At 29.8% G+C, this 18,202-nt stretch overlaps 2 protein-coding genes across 8 annotated transcripts; both read right to left on the reverse strand.

Moving 5' to 3' along the window:
- Positions 1-6,916: 6,916 nt before the first annotated feature.
- LOC149891209 (sterile alpha motif domain-containing protein 3-like) lies at positions 6,917-13,665 on the reverse strand. 6 transcript variants are annotated; one of them, XM_090082825.1, is made up of 9 exons: positions 13,099-13,665; positions 12,833-12,973; positions 9,020-9,216; positions 8,511-8,619; positions 8,092-8,250; positions 7,782-7,985; positions 7,509-7,695; positions 7,368-7,436; positions 6,917-7,240 (listed from the first exon to the last, which is right to left on the reverse strand). In XM_090082825.1, exons 2-9 carry the CDS (start codon positions 12,854-12,856, stop codon positions 7,173-7,175), a joined length of 1,017 nt encoding a protein of 338 aa, XP_089938951.1. In that variant the 5' UTR covers positions 12,857-12,973; positions 13,099-13,665; the 3' UTR covers positions 6,917-7,172. The 6 variants fall into 6 exon arrangements, 5 of the variants coding, with proteins under 5 accessions (XP_089938951.1, XP_089938953.1, XP_089938949.1 ...); XM_090082827.1 differs by having other exon boundaries at positions 7,357-7,436; positions 9,020-9,292; positions 12,829-12,973; positions 13,099-13,307; XM_090082823.1 differs by having other exon boundaries at positions 12,813-12,973; positions 13,099-13,303.
- LOC149891210 (uncharacterized) lies at positions 13,604-16,611 on the reverse strand. 2 transcript variants are annotated; one of them, XM_090082814.1, is made up of 2 exons: positions 16,465-16,611; positions 13,604-16,326 (listed from the first exon to the last, which is right to left on the reverse strand). In XM_090082814.1, exon 2 carries the CDS (start codon positions 16,302-16,304, stop codon positions 13,953-13,955), a length of 2,352 nt encoding a protein of 783 aa, XP_089938940.1. In that variant the 5' UTR covers positions 16,305-16,326; positions 16,465-16,611; the 3' UTR covers positions 13,604-13,952. The 2 variants fall into 2 exon arrangements, with proteins under 2 accessions (XP_089938940.1, XP_089938939.1); XM_090082813.1 differs by having other exon boundaries at positions 13,604-16,334; positions 16,465-16,610.
- Between the last annotated feature and the right edge of the window lie 1,591 nt (positions 16,612-18,202).

Genomic DNA, 18,202 nt, shown 5'->3' on the forward strand with positions numbered 1-18,202 from the left:
AAACAAACGGTATCAAGCACATGAAACTCCTTTACATTTCTAATTCAATGTTTTGCCATAATTTTTAATAAGTTTTAATAAATTATCAATTGCAACTCCTTTAGGAACTCATATAAGTATGTGTTCACTGTTTTTTTTATCGTAACAATATCTCTCTTTACTAATTTTCGGTGGGGGGAAGGGTATGTTCAATTATACTCTTGATAGTGAAATGAGCCAGAGGAGTAATGAAGAGGAGATGATAATGCTTAACTCCTCCATCCAGGGAGACGGCCAGTTTTCTATTGATAGCACTGTAAGGCTTCGAACTCCCAGCTAGAGAGAAAACCAGCTTGCACAAACAACATAGTTGCCTGTGCAAGCTGGTTTTCTCTCTAGCTGGGAAAAAAAATCAAAAAAAGCTTTTAAATTCTTTTATATCGGACTATCGATTATTGGACGCGAAAATTAGAGAAACTATCGGACTATCGATAGCGGATTAGGAACGCAAATCCTTGGACAATCGGACTCAAAAGAAAATATCAATTGCCCAGCTTTGCATTTTGGAAGATGAATTTGCATTTCGCTTTGTTTGTGATTGGGCAATAATTTTTGACAATGTGAAAAAAAGATGGTTTTTTTCTTCAAGAGGTTCAAAGTTGTTCATTTGGGTTATGACAATTAGAAAAATGATACCAATAAATAAACATTACAAGATATGATTTACAAGTCTTATTTACGTTAATTCTCAAGCTTAACATCAAGTTAAAAGAAAATAATTTTTATTAAAATTATAATAACGCTATAATGCTAAATAAAGCATAATATCTATTTTCGGTAATATGAATCAAAAATCTGGTCGGGACTGAAATCTTAAATCCGGAGCCACAATTTTGGCCGGAACAGAAACCGAACTGAGTTTTGGTCAATAACTATTGGTTGGAGCTTCGCCTGATCAGTTTTGACTGTCAAGGTGACACTTAGTAAGCGAAAGTTTTAGTAGTTTTCCTATAACAAAATTGGTGACGTAACGATGACATTGGATTTTGACGGTTAATCGACCTCCCTTACATATCTGAGATCAGTTTATTATAACATATAAGGGTGGTTTTAAAAATTAAAATTCTTAAATATGACTATTTCCACTTAGTATCTTGTTTCAAACCATAAAGAAACAAATCTGGGCAAAAATGAGCTCATTGTGGCAATATTTAGAGGTAGCTCAATGAAGTTGTAGATTTCATAGCTTTTTACTATTAGCTGATCAATAATATTTATTAATCTCAATTACGTAATTTTCGTTGTGCTGACAGTAGATGTGTTTTCTATTAGGCAGACTTCTTTAATATAATATTTACTTTTCTAATATTCAAATTTTTAATATTTAAAAAAAAAAAAAATACTGAAATATCGCTGAATGATTAATAAAAATTAGAAGTAAAACTTTAATTTGGTTAAAAGATGTTGAGAGAACTGAAAGCACACTTTCTTTGAATAAACAGGTTTTAAGTACTTTCTTTCACCACCACAAGACTTTGAAAAAACTATTTATGAAAGTGTAATAGCTGTTGTCCGAATGGTAATAACTTTTTGGAATAAAGCTCGTATCCCTATGCAACCAATATATCATGCTAAATTAAAATTGAAAAGGGGACTAAGTTAAAGAAAAAATGCTAACAGAAAGACTGGAACTCAGCAAAAGAATGAGACAGAGCTGTTGATGACCTTGATAATCTGTTTGACATTTGCACATACGGATGTCTTAAACATAATAAAAATTCAAGAGAATAAAGACTTCATGTAAAATTAAACACGGATAGTAAGAAGAAAGAAGATCAGTATTTAGAAGCCATGAATGAGACAGTTGTTCTTGAAACATCAAGTAGTGACGAAAAAGGTGGAGCTTCTTGCAGTCAAAGTGGAAATTTGCCTAGCGAAATAGGAAAAACTATTTTGAAGAAACTATCAAGACCATACAGATAATCAAAACCGACAATAAATATCATGACACCAAGTCTGGCAGCAGCATTGGACAGGTTAAGCAACAGAAAGGCAACTTATGTATTAGCTACTGCAGCTCAGAGTCCAGGCCGCACTGTAGATGAGTTAAAAATCATCCGCTGTTTAATCTATAGAGAGCGAGAAGAATATTGGGAAGAAACTACAAGAAATTAAAAGAAATATTTCAAGCAACTTCTTCATTTACGCTGGTTATGTACTTGGATGATAAACTACTTCCTGATCTGACCGGTGAAGATTTGGTTGACTGTCTACCCCCCTTATCATTTGATATTGGAGTTTGCTAACTTCTTGGAGTACCCCAGCTTCATTCCGGTGGCAATAGAGAAGCAAAAGCATCCACAGTTGCAATTTTTCTGGAGGAATGGGTAGCAGTAGACCGCATAATTGTTATGTACTTCAATACAATGGTAAGCAACATTAGTTGCAGATATGGTGTCTGCTTTGCTAGAACAGAAACTGGAAAAGACATACTTCATTTTGTATCCCTTCATCACATATTCGTTCTAATCTTGGCTAGTGTGTTTAATAAAAACATGCGAGCTGCCATCTCTAGTCTGGATGATGCCATCTTTAAACGTTTTCAACAATTCTGGAAATGTATAGATCAATCAAGCTACAAAACTGGAATATATACCACGCCAAGATGATCCAAGATTATCCTCCTAAGAGGATAATGCTAAACGTTGAGAAATTTGTTCCAATTAGGATAGAAGATTTTGTTACAAAGAATTCGATATTGTTTTTCGATTATCTGAAAATCTCAACCGAGTTTCATTAAACCGATTCAGAAACGTGGGATATGAGCAATAATTATAATACTGCCTCGGAAATTGTTCATCATCTAAGTTGTAAATAACAACGCAGAAAGGGGAGTTGCTTTGATTGAAGAATACATTTCTATAATTATAAAGAAAGAAAATCAAAAACAATATCTCTTTCAAGTAGTGCATGACCATAGGTGCAAGTTTGCAGAATGCAAGAAACAACTGTTTATGGCAAAATAAATGTAGCAATTTTTGACTTTTGAATGAAATATAATTATTCATACGTGAAAATATGTTTTTTAAAATTTTATCATTCATACGTGATATTTTTTTTAATATTTTACTGTTTTAATTCTATTTAGAATTTTAGTTTTGGCTTCGTATTGAAGAATTACAGTCTTATAAAATTTTTACTTGGAAAGAGTTTTAAAAATAGATCATACAAATTTATAATGGTGTAGAGTTACCTGAAAATGATTAGAAAAGAGATCGATAACTTTGTACATCTTGTTGCTATACTTACTGGAACACAAACTAGAGTGGAAAGTAGAGAAAAATTTCGATTTCGTTTGTAAGCTAGAATCATCCTAATTGTACAATTAATTTAAAACTTTCATTAGAGATGGATTACCTATCATAAAATCTTCCTGCAGTTGCTGTAAATGTCAGAGGATGAACTTTTTCAAAGCATTTCATTTTTAAAGTTGATTGTAAATAAAATATGTATATTCGCAAATGGAAGAGGGCAAATTCATTTTGGACAAGTGGTTTAAAAATCGTAAAATTTCAATTGATTCGCTAGTAATAAAAGTAAAAGCTTCAAAGGAAAACTCTTATTTGCATGCTCTGAATGATGCAAAATTTTTACAAATCTCTTGCGTTTGCATGTTTAGGATGTATTTATTTATCTTTCTCATTTATAAAATGAACATTTTCTCGTGGATATTTCTCCCTTTAAAGTTCTATTTTCCATAATAAACACTGATGACATAATGATGATATTTGAATAATTCGAAGTTGAAATTCGTGCAAACTTTACAACTGCGCCACAAAATTTTTATTTAAACTGGCGCACTTGCGCCGTTTTCTCCAATTCGACTAGTTTGTGTAAAAATGTGCGACACACTTATATCAATTTGCATTTAAACCAGTTCACGCATAAGCTGGCTCTCCGTTTTTTTGTTTTGTTTTTTTTTTTTGTTAATGCGCATTTTTACTTAATAATATCGTGTTAGTGAGCAGACGCCGTGTTTAAGCTGATTTAAATTTACTCACTTTTTCAGTGAGATATTTTAAGTCACTGAGTTAATAAAAAGGCTGTCTGGAATGATAATAACCTATGAGATTTTTGAATATTTCGAGAACCAATCAATCGATTTTGATATATCAAAATTGATTAATATTCTAACTACTTGTCTTGTGTCGTTCTAAAGTAAATTAGGGAAATTAGCCTATTTTAAAATTTTTAGCCCTGTGTCTCTATTCATTTTAAAGTTGTCATTCCTTACTGGAATAGGTTCCTGTGATTCTAGCCTAATTTTCTAATTTCTAGCCTAGTGTCATTATTCGTTTTTAAGTTGACACTTCCAAATGGATTAAGTGTTAGTATAGAAATTTTGTTGGAAGGCTGTTCGCTCCAACACTCTTATCTTCTATGATAGTGGGCTTTATGTAGTCGAAGGCTTCCTCTTTTGTTATTGGTTACATACAAAAAGAGTTGATATTAGGATTGGTCAGATACTTTTTATAGTTGAATCGATCATTTAAAATTCCATTGGATAATTTTGAAGTAGTTGTAGTGAAGAATTTATGAAAACGATTTGAGCTTTATGATTAGTTTCGCATTTGTTGTTGGTCAGTATGCTTGTTGTGGAGTAACTTTTATTTGGCTTTATATTTATCAACTCTTTTATACCTTTCCAAGTGTTTTTTATATTATTGATGTTGTAGTTAAAAAAACTTCAGAAGGTTGCTTATACTATTACAATATTGTTTAAACTTTTTAAAAATTAAATTTTTCATTCTACAGTTTTTTAATTTGAAATATTTTTTATGAAGTTTATTTTGAATTTTTATTGACTTGAGAATGCATTTCGTTAACCAAGGTTTATTATGATTAACTATTTTATTTTTCATTATTTTTTGTAAGGGGCATGTTTGTTCAAAATACAATAAAAAACTTTGATTAATTTTTTAATGGAATCATTGATGTCCTTTTCTTCTTTCATATAATCATCCCATTCAACATGTGGAGTATCTTAAATAAATTCAGCTTTCTTAAAAATTTTAAAGCACCTCCTAACAATAGGTTCAGGTGAAATTTGCGTTTTTGAATGCGGCATTATTATAAACTGAGCAAGATGATCAAATATTGAAACGGTAAGGTTGCCTGAGATAATATCAGAAGAATAAAAACTTAAAAAAATATTATCCATTACTGTTGTAGGCTGTATATAAAAAAGTAAACGAGAATTTAAAACCATTGATTCTAAAAAATGTGAAACCTCATTGGATATATTGTATTTGAGTCAAAGTTGAAATCTCCCATCAACATAAACTTTTTTTGTTTAAGCAAATTCTCTCAAGAAGAGAACTTAGGTAATGATCAACAAATTCAGATGGACGCATTGATGGATGACGATACAAACAACCAACTATTAAATTGCTTTTTTTTAGCATTTATTTCTTCAATTAATATAGATTCGAATTCTTTACTTTTAACCGGGATAAAAGCCTTTACTTTTAACCGGGATAAAATTCAGTTCTAATGTTAAAGTTTAGGTTCGATTTAATATTCATCAAAGCACCACCCTTTTTAGCTTTAGTTGACATGTGAACAGATACATATCTATCTAAATCAACAATAGTTGTAGACACATCTTTATCGTGCAGGTTAGATTCAGTTATCCCGATAATATCAGGCATATCATCAAAAAGATGCTAATAGTATTTTAAAATCGTCAATATGATATGGTAGTGAAGATATGTTTATATAGAAATAACTTACAGAATTTCGGGATTAAGTCATTGTACGAAAAGAACATCAACGTACTTGCAGTTAATTGAAGAGTAAGATTAAGACATTGAAGTCCTCTAAAAGAATTTTTCAAGTTTGGAGTATCAGATAGATTTTTTACCAGGTTAAATTTTACAAGGTGACTTTCCTGAAAGTGTGGAAGATAACTCAAAGTCAGAAATATTAGAGAAAGGAAAGAATAGTTTTGTACAGATTAGGCAGTACCAGGTATTTAAAGTTTTGAGTTTTTCATATTTCAGTTTGTCAACTCGATTACATTTTATGTGCATCAACTTGTCACATAGATCACATTGGATAGCTGAGTGATTTTTAACTAACGCTTTAAGACATATGCCACAAGGTTGTTTCACTGTTTCAAAAGTTTCTAAGAAAAAATGAAAATCGGTAATAGGGGAAAACCTTAATGAATGGGACAGCTTTAGCGAAATGCTTTTTAAACGTAGATAAATATGTTTAATATATATATTTAAATGTTTGACAACCACCGACTCTTGCTCAATCATATAGTAAAACAAAAAAATTGGATTTGCATATGGCTATTGGTAAAAAGAGAGTTTAATTGGGGCATGGCATTTCTCCCATTCATTAAGTATGCCTCATTGAATGGGACAAACATAAAAGAATTAAAAATGAACGTGTTTAATTCAATCATTTTTCAAATTAGTTTATTAATTATAAATGTAGTTAAATATATAGATAGATACATATACACACTAAAAAAAAAAGGTAGGAATTTCTACCTTTAAAGGTATATCACATATCCTACCCTTTAAGGTAGAAAAATATACCCTACATAGTAAGGTATTTTAGTCTACCTTTATCTAAGGTAGAAAAAAACACCTCAAGGTGTAACTTACTACCTTAAGCAAGGTATACAGTTTTACCCTTAAAAGGTATATTTATCTACCATTTCGCCTACCTTCAAAGGTATATCATATATCCTACCCTTTAAGGTAGAATATTACTAAGGTATTTTATTATACCCCTATATGTAAGGTATTTTCCTCCACCCTTAAAGGCAGGCTTAGTTTTTTTAATATTTTTTTGCTTTTTGCATATTTTTTTTTGCTTTTGTTAAGATTTAAAAATTTACAACGACAGTGAAAACAACACATTTAAAAAAAAAACTATTTTGATTATTATAATAAGTTTACAGCAATTTGTTCAGCAATCGCTGAACCGGTGGACTGACACGGAACTCACTAAGTCCACAAATATAGTTGGCTAGAAATGTCAATGTTTTTTGCAGTCGCGGATCGAAGGCTATTTCAAAAACCCAATAAGATGCTATCAAGACTTTTAATGCTTCATCGATGGATTGAACGTTACAAATAACTAAACCATCGAGGTAGATTGCTATATGCACATCTTCAAAATGCAGAATATTGGCTTGATTTGAACAAGTGATTCTTATTGTTGGTGTGCTTAGAGATGATTCCTAAAAAAATCAGAATTGTCAATTTAAATATTACATCTATATTGACAAAAGTAAAAAAAAAACACTTTAAAAATCGAAAAATCATAAGCCTCATTGAAGAATGGTAGCTTCAAAACACTATTGATACTTTTTTTTCTTTCAATTTTTTCACCAAACATGGCGGGCAAGCACAACATCGATGCTCTTATCTGCTGTGCTAAAAATATTTATAACTTTTTTACGTAAATAAACACAAAATAAATTAAAGACAAACAGATATATTATAAACCTTCAATATTGACATTAGACTCAGATCCTATGGCAGCCACAATGTTAGTCACCAATTCATTATTTTTGGCATTTCTTTTCCCCGACTTGGCCATCTCCAGTATCTTTATAGATCTTTCAGCTGTAAAGAACTGGTTTATTTTACTGGTTCCTTCATTTCCAGTTATGAGATTTACCTCTTCTAACAGCTACAAAATATAATTATACATATTAAGATTTATCAACTATGAGTTATTCTTACTCCATTGATTTATAAACTCAAGTTAAAACACACCTCTGAAGCAATCTTTAATGCTGGATACTCTTCTAGTATTTGTGTTGTGGTAGAATTAAGTATTATTCTCCTTCTATGTACAAAGGTCTTTGCCATTCGATCTCTAACCTTTGACATATCAGGAAGACTTTTTTTTAACTCATTTGAAATGGTTTCTTTGTGAGCAATGCAGCTTAGCAAATCCTCCATAGAGTTTGTTTGCATCTTTAAAAATTTAATAAAATTAAAAAAAAGGATACTACTTTTTAGTTTTTTATAACCATATATTAAATAGTACAGAATTTAAATGACTGATCTCTGAGATACTTACCTCTGACCGCTTCTGTTTTGGAGTTACTGCACATTCAATATAAAGTTGCTTTCTTTTCAGCGTTGTACCAAACTTTTTATGCTCTTGCACTGAAGGTACATTATGCATTTTAGACCTTTCAGACTTGAATCTTGTTTTTAAGCTGTCTAACCATGTTGCCTTGAAAGAAATTACTTATTGAAATTAATTATAGATAATTAATTTTAATTTACATATATACATACACACAGTAATATATATATATATATATATATATTACTGTGTGTGTATATATATATATATATATATATATATATATATATTTCTTAGCCAAATGCATATATTATCCCTTATTAAATATCAAACAGTTTTTAAAAGCACTACATATGTTTTTATACTAAAGCTTCATACAAAATAAAACACAGTTTTGCAAAACTTACATAAGGCTTTGATGCCTTTTGACGTAAAAATACAATTCTATCTTGTAACTTAGGATAGGTTCGCACAATAGCTTGACATACAGCCTGATACATCAGAGAGGTTGGATATCTAAAAAGCCAAAAATTTATTTTTGTATAACCCAGTAGTAGAGCAGTCGGAGATAGTCCAAGCAATCATGTATGTAGGTAAAAAAAAAGACTTTAAACAAAAAAACTCTCTCTATATATATATGTGTGCATGTGTATATATATGTATATATGTATGTGTGTATATATATATATATATATATATATATATATATATATATATATATATATATATATATATATATATATATATATCAGACATTAGCCAGAAGAATTTTTATACCACATTTTTGCAATATTGGCAATTTTTATTGTTATTGTTCCCCAAAATATTAGGAATTTTTATTGAAATTTTCCTTTTACAACTAAAAAAAAAAGAAAAAAAAAAAAAAGATCAATTGTTCAAAAAAATTACAACTTACAAAGAATATTGCAGCAGATCATCATAAACAATTCTAATTAACTGTCGTTCACTCGACACATCTAGATCCGCTTTAGAGGAGGCTTTCTCTAGTGCTGCTGTTAAGTGCTTTGGAAGCATTGGTAGAGAGTATACTGTTGGGAATGTCTTGAGTCCAGACGTATTAAGCATATGCTCAGTGCTACTAGATTCACCTTCCTGTAACAGCAAAAGTGGTGAAGAAGACAATGACTGAATACACGATGGTAATTTTTCAGGAGACGTTGCACAGTGACTCAGAACGATCAAAAAACGGTAAAAATTAAATAAAATTTGACATAAATCGTAAATCAATAATGTTATATATCAAAATAATAATTTTTGGGTCAAAGATTTCAAATTTATTAATAAATTTTTTTTTTATGCGTAGCTTCGAGGCGTATAACGCGCGCTTATGCGTGTATACGCGCGTTTAAGGTGACTATACGCGTACAAAAATTTTTTTTTTCAAGTTTTAGAATCTTCAAGACAAACACATTATCTTGATATATTACTCTAATTGATATTTTTATAAAAATGGTTTTTAAAAGAGGTTGATACATAGAGAAAAAAAAACTGAATTTATTACATTGATTTTATTATTTACATTACAATTAATTTAATAACTTCATCTGGTAACGGTTTTCCTCAATAGCTCTTATGTTTTCTAAAAGATATGCTTGATACTTTTGGATCTGATCTTACTAGAAGGTAGTGCATCTGATTCATCATTGTATTTAACCTTGAAATTTTTGCCGTGTGCTTAAGTCTAGAATTTCTTATCTGTTTATTTAAACTCTCCAGTGCATCTTCCGAATATACCCCGACTGGTAAAGGTAATTTATGTGATATGGAAGAACTATGAAGCAGCAGTTTATGTACAGTGGGAGGCATAACATACCAGTTGTACAAACTCACTATACGTTTAGCTGTTTCAGTGCAGTATAAATCTAATTCATTGATATTAATAGAATATCCACAAGATATGGTTATGAGAATATTATGCAATCTTTCAATTATATCACAATCAACTTTAGTAATTTCAGAAAAAGCTTTACTATTTTTAAATGCTCTTCTGGCAGTATTGCCGTCATTGGTATTTCCAGACCCAGTTTTAGGCATGTCAACATATAAGCTTAACCGTTCCCTGAAGAGTTCCTGAATCTGTTTTTTTTTTAAGTCTACAGATAATTTTTCCTCAATTGTTTTTGGCTTATACTTTTTAATTTCAATTTTATAACTCAAATGAAGAATAAATTCCAAGCATTTTATCCAGCAATGCAAAGCTGAAATTCCAAGCCCCAAGGCTGACTCATTCTCAGTTTTTGCTTTTAATAAATCAATATTGTTCATTTCGTTGGGTTTAGCATTGCAAACATTGCAGGATTGAGTGGATTTTGTCTCTGTAAGTGCATTAACTACTTTATTATCAAACATTGTAAGATCAACTCTATAGCTGATATTAAAGGTCACCTTTCTTCCTGCAATATCAAAAACTTTGCAAAACGTCTTTAAGGTATTTATTTGATTTTTTAGATCTGATTCTTCTTCTCTGGATAAAATTGGACTCTCTTTTTTATATTGTAGATGAAGAGGTCTACAAAAGTGACAACTTGAAGGATTTGCATTTTTCCAAATTTCGCCATCTTTTACTTTGAGCAATAAAGGCACAAAAGCTGTACTAAAAAGATTTTCTTCACTCTTAAGTTCTATACTTGTGATGCTTGTTTCAAAGTATTTCTGTTTACAAACACTTTGGCTTGATGCTCCATCAAAACCAATCTTTCCATATAAAACTCCAAATATTTCGTTACCTTGACCACAATTAGGCATATCAATCATTTCAGTTATTCTACTCACAGTGTGATCTAACATGCTTTGAAGAGTACACTTTGCAGAAATTTTAGAAAAATGTATATTCTCAGGATAACATTTCAATTTTTCCACCAAAATATCGTGCAAGGTAGGATAAATATGTACATTGTGAACAAGAGCTGAGTTTCTGATCATTTGATATTGTTTATCGCTGAGATCAGTGTTCATTTTTAATGCAAGAGCTTCCTCTACACTCATAATGATGGGAAAGGTTTTATCCAAAGTTTTATCAACTTTTTCTCTCTAAAAGATTTGAGATATTGTTTTTTAAAAAAGAAGCTTTTTTTTTTTCTCCAGCAGCATTTGCACTTTTTGCAGAAGCTAAAAATAGAGCTTCATGATGTTCAGTGGCTAGTTCTTTTATTTTTTTTCTTTTGCTTTGCTCTCCAAGAACATTCCATTGCTTATGGGGCCTTCCAGAACCAAAATGACAATTTTTATTGTTCATAACGTTTCTTTGAAGCCAGCGATTTTCTTTTTGTATAAATGTATCATAATTTCGTCCACATTGTGTTAGTTTTCTCTTCACCTTTGAAATAAATATAACTAAAGCAACCTTTACTTTATTTAAGTTTTCTTTGCGAATTTCTTCAGTATTTTTTATTTCATTAAGTAAATCCTTCCATAATCTTAATTTATCCACTCCTAGTTCACGTATCTTTGGGATAAGATCTAATCTTTTCATTGTTATTGTTTTTAAGAACCATCAATATAATAAAACTAATAAATCAGAAACATTTTAAATTACATTATATATTTTTTTACTTTACACTGTTTAAAATTTTATTTTGTAATGGCTTTAACAATTGTCACATTGTTACATCCTGTAATAACACTATTTTACTAAGTTAACTTTATATTATAGGAAATACTAAAGTTGTTCAGTCAAGCTTTTTCAAACATGTTGTACCTATCAAAATAATAAATACTTTTAAAAATGGCGGAAAACGAGGTTTTTAAGTGTTTATCAACATTTTTATTTCTTTAATAACTTCCAATACCGCAGGAGACCGCAGTAATCCCTTTATAATTTAAAAGTAGAAATGTTAATTAACTAGAAAAAATGTATATATTTTTGGAACTCGGTGGAATATTTTTTTAGCTGATATATAAACAGAAAAAATACAATTACTTGCAACCTTTTCTTTAGAAAAGTCTTTAAATTTTAACAAAAAAATTAGACTTTTTTTTACTTTTGAGTAAAGTTGAAATATATAGAGCCAAAAGATTATCTTTAAAATAAATATGCACTTTTATTTAAATTAAAAATACTCTATTTTAGTTAAATAAAAATCTCACATTTTTCAGATTTCTTTGAAAATAATATCAAATTTTTTTACTTCTTTTAACTATAAAATACAAAATAAAAGTTTTATGAAACAATTATTTATACTTTTGAAATAAAAAATTATTGCAATTTAATATTATTTAAAAAAGGGCACTTAACTTATAGAAAAGTTGTGAGGGGTTTATTACCATTTTTTTGCTGTTTTGAGTCACTGTGCGTTGTGACAGTTACAGAATCTATGCAATATAAACTATTTAGCAATAAATAACATAATATTTATAACTTTATTACCTATTTATAACGTAACTTAAAGCATAAATGATTGAATAAGGCGTTATAAGATAGAATTTTATTTTTACACCAAAAACAAGCAAAAAATTGCAATTACAAAATCAAAACAGTTTAAAAATTTTTTTCACTAAAGGCCAAGAAAAAAAAAGAAGCAAAAAGTCCATTATAATCCAAAGGATAATTGATGAACTTTTCTTAAAAACAAAAATTTTTCTCTTGCAACAATTTTGAAGCCTACAAAAATAAAAATAAATAAAAAAATCTAATCAACACGTAGTCTTTTTTAAATACTCTGCATTTTAATAATTAAATGTACTAATACCATTAATAATAAAAACACACTGTAAACTTGCCATTCTTCACCATCACGAAGAGCTAACAACACTTCACCCGAAAGACTGAGTAAAACATCACTTTCATCTATTTCTGTTCCATCACTATTTACAACAATTTTAGCAGGTGAAAATTGGAACTTCTCAAACACTGGAATTAAAATTGAAAAATTAATTTAATAAGAGTAGTTAAATTTATATTTTTTAGGATTAACTCTCAACATGATTACTTAAAATAATGTATTTATAATGTTATAGTATTATAAAATTTCTTACCCTTCACTTTCAGCATATCAAAATCTTCAGCAATAACTGCCTTTTTTACTAAGCGATCACCAGACCAGATCTTGAAAAGAGGCATTTTAAATTTGATCACTTTGAATTATGAAAAACTTTAAAATAATAAAACATTTATAATAATTTTTTTTCCGCAAGATCTTTATAAAACTAGATTAAACTAGTAAATTATAAATAGTATAGTAAATTAAAACAGAAAATACCAAAAAAGCATTATCATCAAACTAATTAAATACAAGTTTAAGTAAATTCAAAACTGCAAATAAGTTTATAAGGGTGTCTGCCAATATTTTAAGGTAAATTACCCTGATTTTTTTTTAATTACCTAATTTCCCAAATTGCTCCATGATTTTTTTTTTTTTTCTTTGCAGATATCTGAATTACCAGACTTTTCCTTATCTGGCAGACACCCACCGAAGTAAAATATATAAAACTAAAAGTATAAATATTTGTAAAAACTAAATTTTAATAAGTTATGTTTTAATTTTCTTATTCATCCTTTATGCAAACACAATGACGAAATAAAATGCCTTCCTGATTATTAACAAAATAGGAACCCATAGACGGATGATTGGCTTGTTCACCAGGTATTACCACAACCCAATTGTTGGACTGCTCTATATTGTAAAAATCCACAAACTCTATATATTGTTTTACCATTTGCAACACACAGCCAATAATCCAAGTACCTTGAAACAATAATATATATTCAACTTTTCCAAATAAAGGCATGTCATCGCAACCTTTTATTTGACAAATAATACTTGTACTTGTATAAAAGATCTGTCCATTAATTCTAAGTTTTGTAGTAGATATAAACTGCTCATGTTGATTTACTTGATGGGTATTAACAAATTTTTTTTTATGGCATCAATAAGTTCAAATGGAAGTGAATGTATAGATAATATTTTTTGACAACTTAAAATTTCTGGACCCTTATAGTATGGGCTTCGTCCAAAATTCATAACGCACTTGCGTATTTCATGTCGTTGTGCCAAAGTAAATGTTATATTTTTAAAAGTTTTAACACGACGTGCAATTTGTTTAAAATATTGATGTTTAGCTTCAAATCTCATTACCCAGAGGTGTCGCAAAGGTCCAAAATGCAATAGTAATCTAGGATAATGTACTAAAAAATGTATTTTAGGTATAAATGATACTGGGCTAATTTGCTCAAGTAGAGAATGATGTCTTTGAATCAGATGCTCAAGAATAGGGATCCAATTTATATCAATTTCTGGTGCCAAAATGATTTGCACAATTTGTCGACAAAGCAAATGAAGCTGCCAAAAGTTATTGTTTAGGAGTATATCATGATTTTTTACAAGACGACTGACAAATATGGGTAAAAAATGAAATAGTGACCATCGCTCCACTGCTTTTCCATGGATTGCTTTATTAGATGCTGCCAAATTTTTTGGAACACATGATATAGCAGGTTTATCACTAATATCTGGAATGCCATACTTGAAGTTCGCTATTTCTTCTTTCAACTGAATAATAGTGAATAAATTTTCTTTGATAAGATTTCTCACAACAATTGAAAAATTCACACTCAAAAGCCCTTCTAGTCCATCATGCATAAAGTCAGGCGGGAAACATTCAATTGCATTGAAATACTGCAAACTAGATAAAGAACAATGGCTGTAAACACCATACACACCACTGAGTGATTTATCTGTCTTTACTTCTTGAATATGATAATTATGTAAATCTAATGTTCTCAACTGGCATGAAGATTCTGAATGAACTTTTGAAAGAAACTTAAACGAAATCATGCAGTAACGACAAACTCTACCAGATGAGAAGCAAGTAGAAAAACCACTAAAAAAATGAGAGGATAAGTTATCTCCAGAGAATGTAACAATAGTACCATTGATGTGTTCAATTTTGCCAAGAATATTTAAATCAAGCCCATCTATCTCAAGCAATTTAACATCATTCCTTAGTTTATTTAAAATTCTATCATATCCATACATTTTGACAGCACTATATTGTGCAACTAATACCAAGTGAATATGGTCAAGGTTTGTCCATAAATGAGTTTCAATATTTCCAACTATAAAATAAAAAATTGAAACCTTGTGAGTACCCCTTCTGCTTCCAAGTGCATTACAGATTTCTAACTCATCATTATACAAATGTAAACGAATAAAATTGTTGCTATTACCATTTAAGGATTTAAAATGTGTACCATCAGAATAATCTCGCATAATGCCATCACTTTTAACTGTCTTTAAACGGTTCCTTTCACAACTAGCCCATATATCATCTTTTTGAAGATAGGTTTTCAAAGTTTGAAGAATTGGAATATAATAACCAACTTTTTTATTTTTTTTAAGATTTTTTTCATTTTCTATTGCATAAATATTATTATCTGTGTTTGCTACTATAACAGGCAAAGGCAATGTTTCATTGTTTATTACATTGTTAGAACCACCAAGACTTTCAGTTACTTGATGAAATTCATTAGTCTGGACATCAAGTTCTTTTGGGGAAACAAACTCAAGGTTATTTAGCATATATAATTTTCTAAGATGATCAGTTGCAAACAGTTGAGAGACACTGTCATAAATTGAGGAAAATGATAATAATTGATTCAACACAGAGTCCTCATCTGATTCAATATTTAGCGCTTTAAGCCTTTTTCTTGTTAATGATACAATACTGTTCTGGAACAAATCAAGCAAACATTTAATTTTATTACATATTGAAGAAGCTGTTGAAAGTGGCAGCATGTGTTTTTCGCGCAACTGCAGCTGTGTTATACATAAATTGTTTCCAAAAGATTCTAAAAAATCAGAAAATTCTGTCATTAATTTTTTTGCATTTTCATCCACACTTTCAATAATTGCTATGTTTTCTGCTTCCACTTCCACAATATTTTCAACATTTTCTTCTCTATCTTTAGATAAACTTAGTTTATCGGAAGTTACGGAAACTAGATGAGACTGATGAAATTTTAAAACATGACATCTATATGTATTAACAGTGTTATAGCAATAAACACAACCATCTAAACTACACAACAAATTCAGATGTTTTTCATGACCATGCTGCAGCATCATGTGATTGATTAACCCTCGTGCATTATAAAACCCTTTTCTGCAAAACTCAACTTGACAATAATACTCCATACCGAAATTTGAAATCTTTAACTGCAGTAACATGTTACAATGCCGCATGTATCATTAAAACCAGGTGCAGCTATAAATCTAGTAATAATATAATTAATTTGTTTTTTTATATGGCTAAGTTGTTTTTTTTTTTAAGTTTTTTTGGTTAATATAAAAACCAATGAAAAATAAATTTTATAAACTATAAAATACATTTATTTATTCTCACCTTTGTTTATTTTTAAGTTAAGAGCTTTTCATAAAAATAAAGAAATTTATGGTTTGCGAGCCGCATTCTGGTGACATCTAACGCAAAGGTAGAAAACTCTTCAGGGGTAGAACTTTCTACCATTTTAACCGCTTAAACTTAAGAAACGATTATTCTACCCTAAAAATATTAGTTTCTACCTTCGGGTAGAATAACATACCTCTATTATACCTTTTTTTTTTAGTGTGTATATAGATAGATACATATGTAAAGACCGCACAAAAAATATTTGTAACTTTAAACCTTTAACTTTGATTAAATTTCAATCAAAGTAGAACTTTCTCATTTTAGAATATTATATTTAGTTATTTTTATTTAAGTAAAATGCTGCAGTATAAAAGTGTGTAAATAATACCCATTACCCATGGGAGTAAAAATAAGGGACTGCAGCATCCCTCTGCTGAGCTTTGAATAATACCTTATTAAATTCATTTAATAAGTAGTATTTTGTCCCATTCAATATGCACATCACTTTATCCAAAAATGATTAGTCACACCAAAAACACCATTATTTAAGCTTGAATGTTTTACACACTGTTGTACTAGAGACTGCTTTCTATTTAAACATGGAATTTTATTTTCCATAACTTCAAAAATCGCTGCAAAATTAGAAAAACAAAAACATATTTAAAAATTACTTTTTACATTCGAAAACACAATAACATCGAATGTCATTACAGTCATAGCGCAATAGGATGGATGAGTCGGTCAGTTGAATTCTTGTTTCTATCACTCTTTGTTACAGAAATTTGAATATCCTTACATCGATGCTTCTATAAGAATCTGAGTTTGTCCCATTCAATAATCGTCCCATTCATTAAGGTTCTCCCCTACTCGTAGAAATGGAGTTATAAAAATAAGTAAATATTTTAAAAATCCTCTTCTTAATACTTTTTTGATTTGAAAAAAATCTTTAAAAATAAATGAGTTATGACCTTTTAAATACATTCTCATTTTTTTGTCATTACCCGTTAAACCATGGTTTGTACGTTGAATTCATCCCAGTGGGCATGCGTCGTCCGCACGACGTCCCACGGACGTGCTAAGGACGTCTGGACGTCTAACAGACGTCTTATGGACGTCGCGCGGACGACGCATGCCCACTGGGATTCTACATCAAATCTGGCGATTAGACAATTCGTTGTAACGGAATTGGATTATTTTTTGATCATATACAAATGCCGTATTATTTTTTATAATCATTCAGGTTATATCCCATTCATTAGCAATCGCAAGCAAAATAACATTTTGGTTACAAGTGCAAACACACTATATGAGTACTGCGCATTTCATATGAGCGTACCAACCTGCTTTTCAACGCATCAGTGCAGTTGTCAATTACATGGATTGGCGAGATAAATAAAAGAATTAAACTACCGTAAATATGAAATAGATGTTATGTTCGAACTAAGTTGACTCTCACAGTTCTACATGTTCAATAGTAAAAACCTTAAAGTAAAGAGCTTTTTACATTTTTCTTAAAATTATTCAATGTCACTTTTCGCATATTGATAATTTCTTTTTGAAGACTATTTTAAATAAAGACAAACGGTGATTGTGTAGATTCGATATACCATTCTCTAACTTTTCTTTGGAGCTTAGAGCGCCATAAAAGAAGTTGTCGGTGGAAATTGTTAGTTTTACAAGAAACGCTTAAACTCCTTAATCTTTTCTAAGTAAGTTGATGACAAGTAGCTTG

Source organism: Hydra viridissima, unplaced genomic scaffold, assembly GCF_058129835.1.
Source record: "Hydra viridissima isolate aposymbiotic clone 2 unplaced genomic scaffold, HvirCarnegie_v1 scaffold_3, whole genome shotgun sequence".
NCBI lineage: Eukaryota > Metazoa > Cnidaria > Hydrozoa > Anthoathecata > Hydridae > Hydra > Hydra viridissima.